The 12,640-nt window shown below is 41.9% G+C and overlaps 2 protein-coding genes across 10 annotated transcripts in view; both read right to left on the reverse strand.

Annotated features, from left to right (window-relative positions):
• The window catches only part of prkcbb (protein kinase C, beta b), a 106,842-nt gene extending 106,336 nt beyond the window's left edge, over positions 1-506 (reverse strand). The window contains exon 1 of one of the 2 annotated variants that reach the window (XM_026916503.3): positions 61-506. In XM_026916503.3, coding sequence (XP_026772304.1) covers positions 61-242 — 182 coding nt within the window. In that variant the 5' untranslated portion in view covers positions 243-506. The remainder of the gene's footprint in view (positions 1-60) is intronic. The other variant, XM_026916501.3, reaches the window with a different exon arrangement.
• A 4,394-nt stretch (positions 507-4,900) lies between these two features.
• Positions 4,901-12,640, reverse strand: smarce1 (SWI/SNF related, matrix associated, actin dependent regulator of chromatin, subfamily e, member 1). Of its 8 annotated transcripts, none has more exons than XM_053239410.1 (11): positions 12,539-12,640; positions 11,254-11,307; positions 10,538-10,581; positions 9,915-10,019; positions 8,994-9,074; positions 8,430-8,561; positions 7,902-8,073; positions 6,970-7,142; positions 6,694-6,795; positions 5,966-6,230; positions 4,901-5,842 (listed from the first exon to the last, which is right to left on the reverse strand). In XM_053239410.1, exons 2-11 carry the CDS (start codon positions 11,258-11,260, stop codon positions 5,649-5,651), a joined length of 1,275 nt encoding a protein of 424 aa, XP_053095385.1. In that variant the 5' UTR covers positions 11,261-11,307; positions 12,539-12,640; the 3' UTR covers positions 4,901-5,648. The 8 variants fall into 8 exon arrangements, with proteins under 8 accessions (XP_053095385.1, XP_053095382.1, XP_053095386.1 ...); XM_053239407.1 differs by having other exon boundaries at positions 8,982-9,074; XM_053239411.1 differs by having other exon boundaries at positions 9,921-10,019; positions 12,539-12,639.

Consider the following 12,640-nt stretch of genomic DNA (forward strand, 5'->3'; position numbering starts at 1 on the left):
CTGTGTTTAGTACCTATTTAGGCTATTGATTTTTTTTTTTTTTTTTATGTTCTTTCTCACCAGATGAAGTCGGTGCAGTGGCTGCAGAAGGTGGGCTGCTTGAAGAAACGCGGGATGAATTTGTGGTTCTTCACCTCGTGCACGTTCTTCTGGCGGAGCGCGCCCTGACGCGCGAACCCCCGGAGGCGCGCGCCCTTCTCCTCGCCGTCACTGCCACTGCCGCACGGAGCGCCGTCCGCCATGACCACCGCCGAACCGTTAACCGGGGAAAACTACAGCGAACACACTACCGACTTCCGATAAACGAGAGAGAGACAGAGAGAGTGAGAGAGAGAGAGAGAGAGAGAGAGTAATACAGGGCCCGAGCCGACACTAACGGAGTGTGAACGCGCACAGCTTCAGTTTCCGCTCCGCACGAGCCGCTTTCTCACCCAAACTGCCAGTACACTTTTGCGCCCAAACTCCTCCCTCATCACTCACTTTCTCTCACTCTCTCGCTTTCTCTCTCTCTCTCTCTTTCTCACTCTTTGCTCTCCCTCCCCTTTTCCTTCACTCAATCTATCGCTCCGCATCTCCCTCTCTCTCTTTCTCTCCTTATCTCTCTGTCAGTCATCCTTTTTTTTCTTTCATTATGACTCACTCAACCTGTCTTTCTCTGTCTATCCCGCTGTCATTTATCTATCTCCATACATACGTCCCCCTTTTGTCACTCTCTCTCTATCTATCTATCTATCTATCTATCTATCTATCTATCCCTTTACATACACACACACACTCACTTTCTGTCTCTCTCTCTTTCTGTTTTTATCTTTTTCCTGTATGATTTTTTATTACTCCCTCATCCCCATTTCTTTCTCTTTCTCTGCCTTTCTTATGTTGTGTCTTTCACTCTTTTTTTTCCCTAACCGTGGCTCTACATTTCTTTGTGTTGCACTTACTTGATTGTTATGTAATATCTCAGATGTCTGGTACATAATACATTCATTTAAATCTCTCTCTCTCTCTCTCTCTCTCTCTCTCTCTCTCTCACACACACACACACACACACACACACATGCACAACAGGACCACTAATGCATTGTCTCAAATGTTATATAAAGAAAGAATATGTAAAGATATGAAAACCTTGGAACTCTCTCTCTCTCTCTCTCTCTCTCTCACACACACACACACACACACACACACACACACTATACAGGAATGAGTAACTGCTGAATATGAGTCACTCCTTTAGCTCCTCCACTTTCTCCTTTAGGTCAGAACTAATCACCATGGCACAATTGATGGATTGATCAGTTTTTTGACTGCACACACTGCCACCTGCAGGACACACTGAATACTGTGAATACTATGAAACCTCCAGGTGACCTCCAGGGATAGTGTGAAGGTACGTTCACACATACAGTGACTCGCAAAGTTGAGAAAACTTGGTGCAGCGATTACCAATGGGAGTGAAGACTGTAGAGCACATGTGATCCATGGCTTTAAACGCGCTAAGCCATAAGTTAAGCTAAGCTAACTGGCGCTTGTGCTTTCGCCACAGATAGATGGCCACAATGGCGAAGCGCGCACACTGCTTCTCCTTCATCTCGTGTGATATGATGCATATATACACTGGTGAATTTTATATACAAATGCTGTTCCTGTGGTTTGTTGTCAAAACTGGAATGCTAGTTTGTGCCACCTACTGATAAATGTTACCATGGCAACCAGTAGTAGGCATGCCTACTGGCAGCTTCATAGTACAGCAACTGGCGACTTGCAGCGATAAAATCGCTGTATGTGTGAACGTGTTGTACCTTGAGACACCTGGATACCTCATGATGCATGATGCATGTGCACGCATGATGAGGCATTCCAACAAAGTCATGTAGTGACACATGATGTAGTGTTTTGAGATCATGTAGAGATCTTGGCCTGAAACCTTCTCACAAAGCTGGCACCTGTTCCAAATGACACGGAACCCTGACGATTATCCGAGGTTCAGGACTTACTTTAGGACTACCATTAAATGTGCTCAGAGATGACAAAATTAACTTTGAAGAATCTGGAAAAAAGTATATATTGACACCCAGATAGTAGCAGCACAGACTTCCTGAAGTGGCACAACTCTAAATAATATGTGGCATATCACAGTAGGGGTTGGATGTCCAGCGAGTCTATATGCTGTAGGTGATGTACACCACCCAGTGAGCCAGTCTGTGTTTAGACAATGGGGCCTGTGTCTTTGCCACATGGCAGATAAACTGTTGGTCTGAGGACTGGATGGTTGCAGTCTGATCTAAACAAATAAATAAATAGGGCACAGCTAATGTCTAGCAACTCCTGAAGAAATGTTTGTATCTTGGAAAGTCAGACAAAGCACCAGGTCCAGCCAGTAAGGTGAACACCATTCATGGAACTGATTCCACTTAAGGTCTTTCCAACCACAAGCAAGTCCCTGTGCCTTACTTGCAGAATTCTGTGCAATGGTGGACAAATTAATGGTAGACAAGGAAAAGCGTATAATAGCTGGTGAGGCCAAACCTGTTCCAGCATGACAATGCCCCTGTGCACAAAGCGAGATCCATAAACACATGCCTTTCCAAGGCTGATGTGGAAACATTGGAGTGGCTTGGACAGGGCTCTGATCTCAGCCCTACTGAACCCTGTGGAGATGATTTAGAAGTAGATGTCCACATACTTTGGCCATATAGTGTATCTTTCTAGCCAGCTATCTACCATTCTGCCTTCTATGAACAACCACATGACTTGAACACCAACACTGGGCGAGTAAATTTATAACAGATGGATAGAGAATATACTGAATATAGAGTGCATTGACTGTCAACAGGAATGTAACATGAACTGTATGAGCAAAGACACAAATGAAGCCTTTACTGCATTCTGAAACAGTGAAAGAAGTGACAGTTCATATGAAACCTGATCCAGGAAAAAAATTTGTTTGGCAAACAATTGAAGCATCATTGATGAGGATCATGTTCCATGTAGGTCTTTAATCTTCAGCGTTTCCTTAATGTTACGGTGTGGAGGGATTTTGCCCTTTATGAGGACCAGCTATTCATGTGATCCTTTCCAGTTGGGTAATGAGGTTGAGGTTGGCTACAATAATTTGTATTTCAGTTGAAGAATCCAACAAAGATAGCAGTACCAGTGGTGGGTGATGGTATAACTCCTGTATTTAGTTACAACATTGTTTTTCATGCCCTGTGTGTGCTGAGCATGGTGTGTTGGTGGTCAGAGGACATGTTTCCTCTGGTTCACACTTGAATGTGTGTGTGCATGGAGGAAGTAACAGTCAGGTCATGCTTCACACTGCACAATTACAAAGCAGCAGCCTCTCTATCTGTATTGTGTCTAGTGTGTGGAAGCAGCTTGTAGCAGCATTCACAAGACTGCAAGATGTTTTATAAGTGTGTGAAAGAGAGACATACAGAGACACAGCTTGCCAAAGAGTCAGAGACAATGAAAGATGGAAAGAGATAAAGGCAGAAACAAAAGTGAGAAAGTCGGGGGTGAGAGATGGAAGGAAAAGAAAGACTAAGATATACAGAGCCAGACAGAAAGAGATACAGACGAGTGCAAAAGTTTGCTTCCTCCATGGATTCTGGATAAATGTGGATGTATTTTGTAATCGGACAATAATCCAACGCATGGGGCAAATTTAACAAAAAAAATTTAAATTTTGGTGTGACGTTGAGTTTCCAAACCTGATCGCAAGTGCACAAATTAACCTCACACTCCCAGACACACACACACACACAGACCATGTGATTACAGTGGGAACCAGTGTAGTTCACCCCTGTTGATGCACCGCCAGCTGCTGGAGAACGTCAGGAAGCACTGCTCTGCACTCTCAATGAGACACACACTGTCACAGTTACAGAGATACAGTAGGTTGCAATCCTAATACTAGCATTTGGATTGCCATGATTAGTCCCATTGGGCTACAGCATTAGTCACACGGGTCCTACGTTACTCATTTGTACTTTTCTTTGTGGTTCCGTGCATTCTATGCTATTAGAGCCAGCTCTTTTTATAGCAAGTGTTTGATCTGGACTTTGTTGTGTGGTTTGTGTAATACCCTGGTGTGGGCTTAGTTATTGGTTATTATTCTGCAAGGAAATTTGTGTTCCTTTGTGGAGGTTTACTCAGTTAACTCAGTATGGAGATAGACTGGGATTATGAATATCACCTAATTTGGCTAACTCATTGAAACTGGGCAGTTAAAGATTGGAAAAGTTCAGGCGACATTTTTCCAATCTTCAGTTGTCTAGTGTCTGTGCCCACTGTAGCCTCAGTTTCTTGTTCTTGGCTGAGAGGAGTGGAACCCGGTATAGTCTCCTGCTGTTTCGTTTCACTGTGTACTAACTAGCTGTATATGGTTGAAATGACAATAAAACCACTTGACTTGTACACCATCCCCCTCTAGGTTGGATATGTTATGTGTTCGGAGATGCTTTTCTGTTCACCACAGTTGTAAAGAGTGGTTATTTGATTTACCATAGCCTTTCTGTCAGCTTGAACCAGTATGGCCATTCTGCTCTGACCTCTCTCACTAACAAAGCATATATATCTGCACTTGATTTTTGCCCTGCACCATTCCGTTTAAACTCTACAAACTGCTGCTCCTGAAAATCCAAAGAAATCAGCAGTTTCTGAAATACTCAAAGCAGGCTGTCTGTCACCAGCAAACCTCTTTATGGACTTTATGGACTATGGGAACCAGATATTTCATATGAGACTGCAGGAGACCATGATTTTTAGTGCTCCATGGAAGAACGCCTTTGGGAATTGAGGGTGTTTGAGATTTGGCAATTTGGAAATGACTATGATAGGAAAACATTACTACATTTCATATCTGCATTTACCCCAAGATAGTAATGCCTGAAACAGGAAGTTAAGACATATAAATCACTTTATTGGGTAATACATTGTAACAGTACAAAACGTTTGCATTTAATGAGAATATGTAGGCTAACAACCTAATGAGATTGGTGACGGTTTCACCTGCTCTTTATGGCAATATCCTGCCAAGATATGTAATCAGCTCAGTGAAAGAATATTAGGAAAATAAAAGAGGGAAGAAATTAGGCTACATAAACAGTCTACAGCTATAATTAAGGTTTCAAATTGAGAGAAAAACTCTGAATTTTAAGAGATGTGAGCATAGAGGGAGCAAAATTGAACTTTTTTCTTGACTTCACAAAGCCTGGCACTGGTTAAAATGGGAGATTTACTGTTCCTTAATGAAGTGAAGTTCTAATAATAAAACCAAGGTACTATTAGCTTGGGTCACACGTTCCTTTTGAATTATATATTACCTTTTAACTTGCGGTGCTAAAGGTCATACATAATTCAAGTTCTGTAGGCCTAATGCGGAAATGTGTGAGGAAGAATGTCTACATATCATCCGTTTTATTAAAGCAAATCTTAGAGAGGCGGTTTTAATTAGCCCCAAAGAAATCAATGAATGTTTTACAATTGGGTCGGGGGTATTACTATAGGACGAAGGGGTAAATAAAAAAATAAAAAAAAGAAAAGAAAAAAAGAAAAAGAAAAGTGGTGGTGTCCTCTAAGGGCTTTTGATTTCACTGTACGTCAAGGTTCAGAGGGTGTACACGCGCAGGAGTGTGGGGTTTGCTCAGTTACTGTGGGGCGGCAGGGGCTCTCTCTTCCGGTGCGGAGTCAGAGGGTGCGGACTCTGTGCTGTTTTCTCTCTCTAGAGGAGGATTACTGTCGCTTGCCCCCTCCTCTAACCCACTCTCTGCTTGCTCTGACTTCTCCACTGTGCGCTCCTCACACTCCTGCTGGCCCTCAGACACATCAGCACGAGCCTCATCTGCAGGACACATTCACATGTTACAGAGGAGCATGAATGCGATTGGCTGTGTTAGGCGTAGGTTAGGCGTAGGTGGAAAAAAGGGGCTACACTTGTATTTGGTATTTTGTACTCTGTCCTCACCTGTCTCCATTGGACTGGGTTTGTCCTGCTCTTTGCTGTCAGTGCTGGCGTTCTGCTCGCTGCTGTTTGGTCCGCTCGCTCCCTGCTGCTCTTCCTCCGTCGCTCTCTCCGTCTTCTCTGCCTCCGTCTCTCGCTCTTTCTCTCGCTCTCTCTCCTTCTCTCTCTCCCTTTCCCTCTCCTCCGCCCTCCGTTTCGCGGCTTCTTCCGCCGCCGCCATCTCCGCTGCCAGCTTCTCCATGTCCACCTCCACCTTCAGACTGCACAGCTACACATACGCACACGGTGATCAACTCAGGGACTAATCTCAACTAATCTAACATATCAAGCTCCCTTTTGTGAGTATTCTGAATTCTAATGCTGTATCCAAAAAAAGCACATTACTCTCCATTTCCTACACTCTTCAATCATTCGCTTTTTAATATATTAGTCCACTGGACAGAATGAGTGATGCTCACTAAAAGATTTAGATCACTACAGTTTATTCATCATTCTTTCACAAATATCACTATATATATATATATATATATATATATATATATATATATATATATATATATATATTCACTGAACTGGACAGTCTGCATTATGTACACGTTGCTAAGAGAGCAGCCTATTGCTCATCATGAAGTCCAAGAGCAGTGCATTGCTCTCAATAATCAATAATGTGTATAAAATATCTTCCCACACCGCTGTTAAACACCCAAATGACTGAAGAAAGTTTGTCTTACCCGTTTGAGCTCGTTGTTGAAGGAATCGGTGGACTCAAGGAACCGTCTCTTCTTCTCCTGATGCCTGTCCTCAATCTGCAGCAGCTCCGCTTCAAGTTTTCTCTGAATAAAACACATTTCTCACAATAAAACACATCCACATGACAAGACTGAAGAAATTCCCTTACTTCTTAAATGGAGCTACTGGGACTATTTGCGAGTAAGAACTACTAGCATATCCTAGTGCACTGATCTGATCATACCACAAGAGACAGGAGCCCATTTGTGTTTGTGTACCTGGTGCACCATGAGAGACTGGACCTGGCGTTTCAGCACTTGCATGCGCGCCGTAGTGACCACTGAGCGCACGTCAGGCACCACCACCTCACTCAGGATATCACTGATCAGACGGTGGTTCCTGTGGAATCGAGCTGCTGCTGTGTGCTTCATAGAGAACCCGTCATCGTAATCTATCCATACACACACACACACACACACGGAGGGACACATGAACTATGCACAAGATCAACTGAAAAACAGTAGCAGTAAAATAAGCCTAAATGTTAGAGAGTAAACACTTGAATATCAAAGTAAGGTGTGTCGTGTAACGGTCACGGCATGAATAAAAATGAGACAAGGGGGAAACAATAATGGAGTCAGCTACCAAACAATGCTGCACTTATCTGTGAATAAAAGACAAAAATAAGAAAACTAGACGGAAAGAATCTGTTCTGCAACAGGACCTGGTCATTTTTAATAATGCAAATAACCAGGAAGCCATTTAACATTACAGCTGGTGTTATACACTCCTGCAAGGTGATTTATCAAAGATCATGTTTTTTTTTTTTTTTAAAGCACCGATCATTTTTCATTAACTGTTAAAAAAAAAAAAAAAAAAATTACAGCTTGGGGCCATTGTGTTGCTGAACTCCTCACACTTACCAGGCAGTTTATGGTCTGATTTTCTTCAACTAATCATGCCGTATTGTAAAAGATTTTCTAAGGTAACCTGAGATGATATTTTAAAAAAACTCCTACTTAGTTCTGTAGTATGTGCGGTTCTGGGTGGCAGTAATCAGTTGTCATTTCCCAAATGCCATTAATGTCATTAGAATTCTAAATACTGCGGCAGCTAACGCTTTTTGCTAGATAGAAATGTTCCTCAGGTGCCATACTATTTTGACATGCTATTTAGTACAGCAGAGTGCCAGATGTTGTGTGATTCTCACCATCGGGATCTTCAGCTGGCTGGATGCTCATGTAAGGCTCTCCTTTATCCAGACGAGACTGTCTCTGCCTGCTCTCCTCCTCCAGAGCCGCTTCGGCACGGTTCTTAGCATTCACGTATGCTAGGTACGCCGGGGAGTTGTGGTAGGCCTTCAGGGAGTCATTATATTCGATCTGAGGACAAATGGAGGGAGAGCGGGATCAGACACATGTTAAGCTAACAGGTGCTGCTACGGAGACTGTGCTGTCATCCCTGATGTCCTCCTCACACAGTAACTCACAGTGATGAGCTAGCTAGGTATTTATGTTAAGCTAGCATTCTCACATGACAGGCCTGCTTATTTAACACCACGCTCGTACACGCTGGCCAGCATCAGCAAGCATTATCCAGATTTTTTTTATGAATTTTCCGATTCAAGTGACTATACTTGCCACGTGACCTTCACTCACTAATAGATAAATATATATAATGTCAGCGAAGAGCATCACTCCATTCACACTTCCAGTTTGCAAAAAGTGTGGTGACTGACCTTCTCAGCTTCATACTCGTTTAAGTAATCCTGCTTTTCCTCATCAGTGAGGTCCCTCCACATGCCCCCGATGATCTTCCCAATCTCCCATAGCTTCAGATCGGGGTTGGAGGCTTTCACCTGGTCCCAAACCTGTACAAGAGGACAAGCAGTTAATGCAAGTACCACAAAACACAGGTGTCCCGTTCAGAGCCCTTAGCTGGGTGAGCTTGCTCACCTTGTGCTTTGTTTGTAGAAATCATTTTATAGTGACCATCACTATAGAATGATTTCTAAAGTGACCATCACTCTGTCTACTAGACTTTGATAAATAAGGGCCATTGTATGCAGAGTGAGTGCAAGTTCAGTTTGTCATTAATCAATCTAATTAACAACTAGTCTAGTCTAGCCTTCATTACAAACAGAGAGAGAGAGAGAATTCATTTTTACAGCACTTCAGCGTCACACTTCCTGTTTGAGGTCTTCCAGGGAAGCAATGATGGACTGTACCATCTCCCGGTGGGAGGGGTGGTGAAAAATAAGCAGTAAAAGCAGACACCGTGGGTGTCTTACCTTCCTGCTTACCTTCCGGCTGTACCGCATGTAGGGCATCAGAGGCTTATCGGGAGGTTTGGGCGGCTTGGGAACCGTAATCCCAGAGGAATTCTGCCAGGAGGAAAAGGAAGAGAAAACATACGTCACGCAATCAGAAATCAGATATGAGATGCAACGGTATGATTGTGGGGGGCCACAGCAATGGAGCACTATGAGTAAGGAGAGCGAGTGCACGGCTGAAAATGGAGACGCGTTCTGAGAGGCAGCACAAACCAAAATGGTCATTTAAGTGCGCTTACTTAAACTGGCTATGTTCTGTAACACACCCATGCAGGGACAACAAAACAGCTATTGGGGTGCAGGTGACCTACAGGGTGTTTAGGTGGAGAGCGAGCGGCTAGACATGTGACGATTAGCAATATGTCACAAAAGCAATATTTAACACATATAATACTGTTAACATGAAGTAATCGCAGAGAAGCGTGCCTGAGTAGATCAATTCTCTCCTGTTCAGAAGGATATCCTACAATCCGTTTCTCCTGACGGTTAATTTACGTTACATAATCCGTGATCGAAATGTGATCATTTTATCGGCACATGCCTATAAGCGACCATTTGAAATGATTTAAACCTAGCCATCAGCACTCGCGACAAAATAAATGGCGTGATAAAATGACCAACATGAAAGAGGGTGGAGCACTTTTGAAAACCAATCTCTCAAACGAGAAGCCTGCAAGGCATGCTAGTAAAGAGAGACCGATTTCCAGAAGCATGAAAAACATGAAAGGATTTATGGAAGCAACTAGAACTATAGACAATCTACCCATAATTTTTTTTTTTTTTGAAAGCAAATCGACTGATTAAAAACAGATCCCGCCTCAGAGGCAAGATTAGCTGGTTTAGCTTTAACGTTAGCAGTATCCGGGGTTCTCTGTTTAGCATGGATCCTACCATTACCCTGTTGTTTCCGCCGGGGTTTCCTCCCAGCCTGTAGTTGTTGTAGGCCAGATGGCTGTATGGGTTGTACCCCACAAACCCAGGGGTGGTGGGCATTTGCTGATGGAGACAAATGAGACAAAACACGAATGAGAAATGACAACAAACAAGGGAGGAAGGGACCAAAAGAAAAAGAAAAATGAACAAATCTTGCTTTTTTTTTTTTTGGTTTGATTTTTTTTTTTTTTTGTTCATGATTTGCTTAAGACATGCAAAAAAAACAAAGCAGCAATCTCTGATAGCAGCACAAACTGGCATTTGTTCTACATCCATTTGTAGCAAAGCCACACACACTATGGGGGTGGAAGAGGCAAATTTGATGAGATGGTTTAAAAAAATGCTGCAAAAAAAAAAAAAAAAAAAAAACCCTCAGTTTGTAGTTTGCCTAACATGGAGATTGGATTTTTTTTTCCAAAATGATGTCTATAAGAGCATAAATTTCCTCGCCACCCCCATTGAAGGTGTCCATCACCGTCCCACAGTCGTGTCCACACACTCCTGAGTGCTTTAAGGTTGGGGTGATGGGGAGAGGGGGCGGGGCATTTGATTGGATGATTGGCATGTTGTGAAATACTTACTGTAGTGGGGGCTGGAGCAGGGGGCGGGGCGTAAGACGGCCGCTCTGTGTTGGGGGGGAAAGATTAATTGAATAACTGCTTTAATTATTCAACAGCACAAAAACCTACTTATCATATCTGCTTCAGATGAATCACTGTAAAGGTTTAATTACACGCATCCTCAAATAAATAACATTACTGCCATCATGTGTAATGTCACTCAACGCGAAACCATATGTCACAATTTAGTGACACTGTTGCTAGATTTGATGATTTAAGATATGTTTAGCTACTTTATTTAAAAAAAAAAAAAAAAAAAAAGAAGAAGAAGAGCCTAGCAACAAATCTAGCAAGTTTTTGAGCCAACATTAGAGACTATACTGAACTTGATATGGCTCTCCAGCTCACATCACAGCTGGATATATGAGGTTTTTTTTTTTTTAATCTGTTTTTAACTCTTGGTTATATTTCCAAGTAATAAATGCATGTTATTTCACCTGTAACCATTTCCTTTGTGCCTATTTCCCAGCTACTCACTACAGTTACTTCATTTTGTCTGTATTCTTGAGAGAAATTATAATAATGTCTAAATCTGATATGCCAATCAAGATGCAAATTAGTCTACGATGTCATCTGCAGACTTTTTTGAGCACACATGAACTACTTTCCCCTGAAAAGAGTTGGCAACACTGGCCACTACATAAAGACGGAACTAGTTTGATGAAATGAGTTCTTACTTGACATCTTGTTGGCAGGATTTGCCGATATCAGGCTAATTCCATCATTTGGTTCTGTAACAGGACAAATAAAATGCATGCTTTAAGTCAACACAATCCTTCACATCTGCAAGACTTCACCTTAGCTTTAGAAAAAGATTTAAATGTGAGTTAGGTAAGATTAATGGTTAAGTGCATGGGGTAGATGTTTGAATCCCCATTCCCACCCACGTTTAAGAAGCTTCATTACCAGGATCTACAGGGGCCCATAGTGTAGGCTCTATAAAATGATTGACAAGAGGGCCAACCAATCACAAACAAAGATTCCGGACCGGAAGTCAATTTTTCAAACGGGTTTTCTAAGCCACTCACTTGTACTGAGGCGATTACTTAAACCACTTTTTAAATATCCTACAATTTTATTGCACCTTTAATATAGCTAACAGTTAAATAAATAATTACAGAAAATATTTTATAAACGACGTGTAAATTCGCTCACACATGAAGCTAGTACAGCAAAATACACAATTATCCTTAGCTAAGCATTCGCGTGGGAACCAAATTAGCCAGCTAGCCAATTTCCCAAACTGAATAATTGTTTAAAAAAAAAACACACAACTAGTTGCTTTTTTCATTACTTACTTTTGTTTACAGAAAAAAAAGATATACCGCTTTAGTGTTGTATTGTGTACTTGCTGCACTCGAAGGACCCCACACAGGGCTGTCCTTTCCGCCTGAATTAAAATAATTAGCATTGTCCGTTCTGGCCATGACCATATTAATCCAAATACTTTAATTTCCTCATACCTTAAAAAAAAATCACACAGATGTTGCTGTTTCATAAGCATTGAACTATATATAAAGGAATAATTTAAATGGGATTTCGCTAAATGTGATTGAAACCCGGTTCGCTAGAAGTCAATGGAGGCGCAGTGACACGGCTAGCTAGCTAACGCTAGTGTCTACTTTCGTGTAAATTAGGATTTATAATCATATCTTATAATCTGTGGTGTTTTTTTGGATATTGCGCGCTAGAAAACATTCATCCTTAGTCATTACAAGTGAGAAATGTGAACTGTAAATAAGGTTTCATTGAAACATTATCCAGCAATTTACCTACAAAAAAGCTATCAAGTTAGCCTACAGCAGTGCGCGAAAACACGGGCTAATTTACTAACATTACTGAACAAAAACTACTATAATCGCGAGCTGATATTCTTAAAATACTATTTACAAATCAACTTAATGTTTATTTAAAAAATATTCATCATATTTAGGATTACAATACCACATTAACGATACTCACCCACACGCCTTTGTTCCCCTCCGTGTCTTTAACACGGCGCTCACTACTGCCCCCTAGTGTACAATCTGTTCACATTACACTCTCACTACTGCCCCCTAGTGT

The sequence above is a fragment of the Pangasianodon hypophthalmus genome, chromosome 13 (assembly GCF_027358585.1).
Source record: "Pangasianodon hypophthalmus isolate fPanHyp1 chromosome 13, fPanHyp1.pri, whole genome shotgun sequence".
Taxonomy (NCBI): domain Eukaryota; kingdom Metazoa; phylum Chordata; class Actinopteri; order Siluriformes; family Pangasiidae; genus Pangasianodon; species Pangasianodon hypophthalmus.

Bases quoted from the DNA above. Each gene is read 5' to 3' on its own strand.
- smarce1 (XM_053239407.1), bottom strand. The intron at 10,020-10,537 runs GTAAGTATTTCA...TGTCTCCATCAG, and splicing joins CTGCTCCAGCCCCCACTACA to CAAATGCCCACCACCCCTGG. The intron at 8,074-8,429 runs GTCAGTCACCAC...ATTTGTCCTCAG, and splicing joins ACGAGTATGAAGCTGAGAAG to ATCGAATATAATGACTCCCT.